At 34.8% G+C, this 7,986-nt stretch overlaps 1 protein-coding gene across 1 annotated transcript in view; it reads left to right on the top strand.

Annotated features, from left to right (window-relative positions):
- The window catches only part of MMS22L (MMS22 like, DNA repair protein), a 132,348-nt gene that overhangs the window by 103,889 nt on the left and 20,473 nt on the right, over positions 1-7,986 (top strand). The window contains exons 16-17 of the mRNA XM_019633381.1: positions 2,038-2,197; positions 6,129-6,298. Coding sequence (XP_019488926.1) covers positions 2,038-2,197; positions 6,129-6,298 — 330 coding nt within the window. The remainder of the gene's footprint in view (positions 1-2,037; positions 2,198-6,128; positions 6,299-7,986) is intronic.

The raw sequence follows: 7,986 nt of genomic DNA, 5'->3' as shown, positions 1-7,986 counted from the left end.
CCTTTAAGAAATGCTACTTGTCAAGCTTTGGTGTAATATCAAAGAGCAACTTCCACAGTTATCTGAAAAATCTATTAAAATACTTCTTCCTCTTTCAGCTACACATATTGTGAGACTGAATTGTTTTCATCTGCAACATATTGCAAGCGATCATATACAGAAGCAGATATGAGAATCTAGCTCTTTAATTAAGCCAGATATTAAAGAGATTTGCAAAAATGTTTTAAAAAGCCACTACTCATTAAATTCTTTTTTTGTTTTGGAAAATAGTTGTTTTCCACCAAAAATATATTACTTATGTTAATATATAATATTTATTATTTTTAAATGAGCTGATAATTTAAAATTTTCTCTTAATTTCTAATATGGTAAATATCAATAGACATAACCTAAATAATAAGAAGCCCTTTTAAGATGCTCAATTTTTAAGTATATAGAAAGTAACTTAGACAAAAACTTCGAGAACTTATGGTCTAAGGAAAGAAGTATAGAGAACCAATAGCAGAATGCTAAATCAAAAAGAGGATTCATCTGTACAACTCTATAATACATCATCTATATATCACATTGTATGCTCACCACCCAGAGTCACCTCAGTAAATTTAATTTTTAAAAAAGAGGATTCATCAAGTATATCTCTTCTTGTTCTCATCTGTCCACCCCATAGTCAGTCACTCAAGTTCACTAAGTTTCTTATCTTTTCCTCCATTCCACATTTTACTATCAACATGGCTAACTTTAATATCACCTCGGATGATTTATCTTAAGCCTTCATTTCAAACCTTCTCCACTAATCTTTCAGTGATCCTTACTTTAGCTCTACTTCATCTGCCCACTCCCATAACTAATCCTTGAGCCATGGCTTCACTTGGAGCATCCAAAAGCTATTTGACTATTACCACCTGTCCCTCCAGCTCTTTGAATGACATCATTATGACCTGCCACTCCCTTTTCTCCAAGTGCAACATCCTCTCAAGATCTCACTTCATTCTCTATCCCCCTTAATTATACCCCTTGGGGGGCTAACTTTAACTCTCCTTACTGACACACTCATAATCATCCATCCTTTGTGTTTTGATCACACCTACCTTGTGTTTTGACCCCCAACCTTGGTTTGATGCAACCACTTACTTTCTCTCCTTTGACTTATATGCTGAGAACAGCGGAATAAAAATTGCATAATTGTATATTGATGCCATGGTGTCCAGTTTAGGTCATGAAAATCCACCATAAGTTCCCAGCAATGGTTTTAAAACTTGACCACTCTTCTCAAACCTTCTAACCCATCTCTAGCCAGTCTTATCTTGATTCCTTTTGTGATTTCTCACCTCTTGCTTATTATCACCCTTCCTCAACTTATTCTTTCATTTATTTCCTTTCCTCTTCTTCCCACTTCACTGTTCTCCTTACAGTCTCATCTTACATTTCTCTCCACCATCTCCCCATTTTGCCATTTCTACTCTTGATGCCTCCTCCTTTTTTCCTCTAAGAAAACTAGGATGGCATCTCATGGTGCATAAAGAAAATTCTGGGGGAAAAAAATCAATTCATATCATAAAGCTGAACTTTATAGAGGTCTTAACTAGTAAGGATTTGGTAACCTCACTTGTAGGTCTTCCTTGTAGAAATTTGAGGATTTTGAATTCCCAGTTGTGTACTAGGATATTTGGAAGTCTTGATATGATTTGGTTATAAGCTTTTATTATTTTTTTTATATCAGCTTCATGTATCTTTTACTAATAATTGGCTGAGTCAGATCTTGTATGGATAATTTTTGGTGAATTGATTTTTTATTCTGATTTTAACCTTTATTTTAATTTTAAAAGGAAAAATTATTTTTAGTTGCATTTTAATTGCTGTGAATATTTATTGGAAAGTTAAGGATGTGGGCTTAAATGTAAGGGGTATGTGTGTTTGTGTATGTGTGTGTGGAGAGAGAGAGAGAGAGAGAGAGAGAGTGAGAAATTAATCTTTATTTTTCAAAGTCTGTATTGTATGAAACTTGGAGAGCTAAATCATGATTTTCCTTATTTATAGGCTGTTGGTGTAACTTACGGGAGCCTGCAGCAACTTTCTGATAAATCTGCCATGGTCACAAAGTCTTTAGAATACCTTGGTGAAATATTAAAATATATAAAACCTTACTTAGGAAAAAAAATTTCAAGTGCAGGGCTGCACCTGACGTATAGTGTGATGGGTATGTATTTCTGATATTATTAAAATTTTCTGAGTTTGAGTCTATAGTATCATGATGGATAGGAATATACTAATACACTGGCTACATCACTATTCTCCATACACTCATAAGAATAATCTGAAAGACAGTGACTTAACTTAAAAATAATTCGTGTTGGCTTCTAAGTGTACCTCCGTCTTGCCCCACCTTCCTTCAGAACCTTTCTTGTTAGGCTTGTGTTAATCTTGAAATTAATTATGATCAATACAGAAAATATGTCCTCACTAATTTACTATCAATAGTCTTTTGTCAATCATTCACATTGTGAATACCTGGATAATTAAAATGCTTAAAATGGACTTTTTAAAATGCTTATCTATGCTTTGTTAGAATTTAAAATATCAGAAAACTATTACTTTTATTTTTATGGTTTGCTCTGTATGAAGGAAGTCAGTAAAGAATTTATTACAGCATTAAAGATATTTATGCTTCAAATCTTGTATCTCAAAACACTATGTTTTCTTCTTTGAAAAAGAAATCTTTTTCTGTGCCTATTCTGTAACACCAGAGTTCATCCTTCTTTAGGAAGTCGGTAATTTGAATACCTTTGTTCACTAAAATCATGTTGCTAACCAAAAATAGGAACTGGATAAAGGGAAATGAGAAGGATTTCCTTAGAAGTCTTGATACAGAATTTAAGTTTTTTATTTTTATTTCTTGGTGGCCAAAACCTTCTATCTGTTCCCTTTGATCTTATAAACATATAAATAAACCTGGGCTGTCTGAAACCTTTTTATCTTTGTTGTGAAAGATAAAGGAGAATGAGAAAATTTGTAAATATGGATGATTTAGAATGTAGTGAAAGCTATAGTAGCAATTCAGGCATCTTAACTTTAGAAAAAATGTAAGTGAAAATTTATTATAAATAACATAGTAAAATCTAGATTAGTAAGTATTTCGGCTTTTAGGCTTATACTTTATTAGTCTGCCAAGCTAAATGTATGATTTCAGGGTATATCTTTATTTTACAAAATATATGAGAGTCTTATCAGGAACTGCAAAATCATTTTTGGATTGGTGATATGTTGACCCAGGGCAAAAGTGTCCTTTTGAAGAACTGAGGGCCTTGCTTGTTTTGTTAAATGGTTGATATTTGATTTGATGGCCAGTAGATCTATATTCTTTCCTTTTGTCTATATCTCAGAGATTGGGAATAGAGTATACTGCTACAGTGTTGCTCATTTAATTCATTAGAAATTAGGGACAGATAACTTATTGTCTTCTATTATGTAAAAGGTTTAGAACAAAATGGAGAAAGAGCAGATATAAACTTTAGAGTTTGAGCCTATTTAAGGGTGCAGGGTTAGGGTATCATAATCCACTTGAGAGAAAGAGGGTTATTCACTGAAATTTTGTGCTTTCTTTACCTTGCCAGTGCCTAGCTGGGGACACCTCTGGGGTCTTATTTGTAGCTCAGTAATTTCTGAGAAAGCAGGATTGATCCATCAGTGATATTTCAGCTTTCCTATTTGTATCATTCTTTTGTTTTTTCTCATTCTTTATGTCTTTTGCTTGTCTGTTTCCATGCCTTTCCTTTTGATCATCCTTCTCTCCTCAGGGAGTCTTCCCCTTTTGTCTTTGTAATTGAAATTCTACCCAGGCCCCTTCAGTGCCCAGCCCAATGTCTCACCTTTCTTACACTCCCAAGTAGGCTTGATCCCCCTGATTGTGCTTCATCTGTCCTTTTGGCATTTTTGTAGTTAGTTTGTTATAATAATTTGTGTACTTAGCATGTCTTATCTAAATTTTAAATCTACTCATGGTAGTGGCCATAGTTTTTGAACTCTTTATTCCTGTTGTTAATGTTATATTTTGAACAAATCAAAACATTATTTACTCTGTGTGTGTGTGTGTGTGTGTGTGTGTGTGTGTGTTCATGTGTATATCAGGCACTGGATTGGAAACTGGGGCTACATCTGGGGACACATCAGTTGAAGAGCTTCTCCAATATAGGAGATGGCATGTACTAAATAAGTATTTCTGGAACTTACTAGTTTTATGAACCTAGCCAATAGTACATAATGTATTTTTTAGTGTTCCTAAATGAGCAAAGTTCCTATACATCTAAAAAATACGTATTGTAATGATCCCCATCTTCATTTTTTTAAGGCATAACGTATTCATACAGTAGAAATAAGTAAATACCTAAGAACTTTTATAGTGCATCTCTTCAAATTGTGGGAATAAATTCCCCACAATTTTTCTATATTTTCAGCTTCATCAGTAAATAATAAGTTTATAGCCAGGAAAACGACTTGGTTGTTTACAAAGCTACATGATGTATTTAAACTTTTCCCAAAGGTTTTTATTTAAAAAATTTCTTTCCTTGCATTTGTACTACCACATACACTCAAATGCTCTTTGCTGAAACTTAGAAAAAGTAGGGTTCTGTTATAGCAGTAAAACAAATGTATCATGTCTGCCTTCTATGAACTCATAAAACTTAAGGTGTTCAGCAAAGCATTTTAACTATTGCAGAAGATGAAATACAAGGGTTGATGATGCATTTTTGGTTGGAAGGCCCTTGCTCTGTGTAAGTTAACACCTGTGTGACATCTAAGAGTGAAATGAATCATTTCAAATGTCAGTGACGATGGCAGTTCCTCTTGAGGCTATATTAATGTTAGTTAGAATGTGAGTTCTTCTTACATTGCTGTCATTTTCAAGATTTCCACCTACTGGAAAAATGAGGAGCAAGCCAGCATTATTTAAAATATTGCTAAGTGAGCATTGTGTTTCTTTATGATTGATTATTGTATTTCCTTTTACAACAGAAGATTAATGTTGCTGTTTGTTCTTAGAAGTGTTTATTGGTAGGGTTTTGTTTTTTTTTAAACATCAATATACTCTTCTATAAGCATATTTTTTGTTCCTTCAGAGCGTGAATTTTAAACTTTTCGTTTTATGAAAATGACTGAATTTTATCACCTTTTTTGCTTTCTAAGATGAAATAAAATATAAAAGTTTCTGTGATACATGTACCACTGTGCTATTTGGACAAGCACTTAATGGTCTCCTTTTAAATTCGTTTTTTCAGTAAAGGAGACTTCAATAGCAGTAATACACTCTAATGGGAATTATGTAACTGCTTTTAATTGCTTTATTAAACAAAGGGTGCTCATTTGTTAAGCTTACTATCATCAAATGTAGCAAATGACAGACTCCTAGAAATAAGGAAACCATAGTATAGTTCACGTAGTAAAGAAATATGTTTCTCGTCTTTCAGAATTAAAATTTAAACTCACTATTTGTTTATATTAGACGATTGAAAGGTACAAAAACTGAAGTTCAGGGAGTTTAAATGATTGCTTCAAGGTTTTATAGCTAACCCTTTTTTCCTATTTTAACAATTAAATTTAGTTAGGCCTCTTCTTGTTGCAAACTGGGTTGAGACAGCATATAAAATTGTATGTAAGATAAAAATATAAAGTCATAAGAATATCAAAAAAGATAAATGTGGAGTAGCACGATGAAGCCCAGGGAAAAGTAAATACATACCTAATAGCATAATGTATAACCTTACAGTGTTCTTAAAGCTGGATTATTAAGTTGCCCTTGAGTTTCCTAGCAGCCAAAACAAAGAGAGCTCTTATTAATTGCAGTATTCGGTTTACATATACACATAATGTGTAACCAAATCACATTGTGTGTGAGAGTGTGTATATATTAAATGCCATTTTCTCAGGAAGTGTATGTTTTTCTGGGCCCAGAACGGTGAAAGAAATTTGTCTCTTTAGTGAAATACAATACTTGACAAGATGTTTCCTCCTATTGCCTACTTTAACTTGTTCCTATGTGCTTTTAAGTATAGATTTTTTAGTGAAATGACAAAATTTTTTAGTTAGAAAAAAACCTTAAATCCTTAACTGCTGTTATTGCTCTTCCTTGTTAGGAATCCTTGTTAAATCGTGGGCACAGATCTTTGCCACCTCGAAAGCCCAAAAATTGCTGTTCCGGATCATCGATTGTTTACTGCTGCCCCATTTAGTGTTGCAGCAGGAGAAGGAGCTGCCTGCACCTATGCTGACTGCGATTCAGAAGAGTCTTCCCTGGTTTCTCCAGGTATAGGAAGTGGGGCTGTTTAAAAGTTAAAAAAAAACAAACACAAAAACAATTGAAACTTTGCCTTAACAGTTTATTAACTGCAGATATAAAAATCATACACTGTAATCTCAAAGTGTACATGTGGCACTTCCACTGAGCAAGTTTTTAATTCCTTTTGTGTTTGCCTCTGAAGACAAAGGTGGGAAAGGCAAAATCTCCACCCTCGAGAAGCTTCATGTTGAGAAAAGAGTTGTCGTATACTCAGTATTAATTTACTTTTTAATTAAAGTTTATTGGGGTGACAATGGTTAGCAAAGTTACATAGGTTTAAGGTGTACAATTCTGTAATACATATCTATATATTGCATTGTGTGTTCACCACCCAGAGTCAGTTCTCCTTCCATCACCGTATATTTGACCCCCTTTACCTTCATCTACCACCCCCCTTAAAGGCCTCGGCTGTCTGTCAGTCAGACTGGGACAAGGGGATTTGAGAGAAGACACTGTGAAGGATACTATTAAAGCACAGTGCGTAGGAGTTGAAGTTCTTTTCCTGTCAGGGAACAGCATGTAAAAAGTGTGGTTTTTGTAAGAAAATAAGACACACTGGGGGAAAGCAGATAATTCTCTTGTGGCTGGAGACTCGTGTAGGAGGGGCCACGTAATGGACCGCTGTACGTGCCATGGTAGGAAGTTTGGACTTGTTCTTTTACGTGGGGACTGCTGATGGATTTTGAGCAGAGCGGTGGGAGTGACATATATTTACATTTTAGAAAGGCGGTTCTGGTGGCAATGTCTAAGATAGTTGGGGTGGAAGTTAGATTGGAGACTTGGAAGGCAGTGAGTAGTTAGTTCATTATGTGAAGGTTTTGAAGTAAGGCAGTGGGTCTAGAGCTCAGTAGATTTCACACTAGATTTCAGAAACATTTAGGAGCTCCAATCGAAAAGACTTGCTGAGTGAGTGTGTGGAGCAACAGAAAAAATACAATATTTTAGATCCCAGAGTGGCTGCTTCTGTAGATAATAATGCTACTAATGGAGATGAGAAATTCTGGAGATGAAGGGATGAAGGCAAGAACGTGTCGAGTAGCTTTTGTTTGAGGCACTGGGGGATATCTAGGTTGTGAGGTCCAGTAGGCACTTGGATATGTTGATCTGTCATTCAGGAGAAGGGCTGGGGCTGGACGTGTCTTTTGTTCTTCATTAGTGTCTGATACTAAAGATAAGTGCTTCTTCATTTGTCTCCAGCAAGGGAAGCTGAGGAGGGAGAAGAGACTAGATTGGAATTAAGTAATAAGCAGTCGCTTCCACAGATGGATTTTTTTTTTAACAGATTTTTATGATTTCTAAGACATTTAAAGTTGGCTCTTTAATTTTATATTCATAATACCATTTAAAACAAGCCAGAAGATAAAGCACTGCCAACCCCACAGAGGGGAAGATGGGTGGAGGGGTGTTGTGGGCAGCTGAAAGGTCTGGAGTGCTTGTTCCAAGTGGCCCGCTTAAGCCAAAATTGCACATTTAATAAGAATTCTTACAAACTTCCAAAGTTGTAAATTGAAAACTTTGATGAATTATCCATTTGGCAGAATTGACTTGGAGCTATATCTTTAATTTCTTGAAGGAACCCAAGTTGTCCTCGTCAGGATTTTCAAAACATATCTATTACTTCATCTCCTGATTTAATGTGCTTTTCTTTCAACAAA

Source organism: Hipposideros armiger, unplaced genomic scaffold (genome assembly GCF_001890085.2).
Source record: "Hipposideros armiger isolate ML-2016 unplaced genomic scaffold, ASM189008v1 scaffold_1299, whole genome shotgun sequence".
Classification (NCBI taxonomy): Eukaryota; Metazoa; Chordata; class Mammalia; order Chiroptera; family Hipposideridae; genus Hipposideros; species Hipposideros armiger.
Note: the sequence above shows the minus strand (reverse complement) of the source record. Positions and strands in the feature narration are given on the sequence as shown.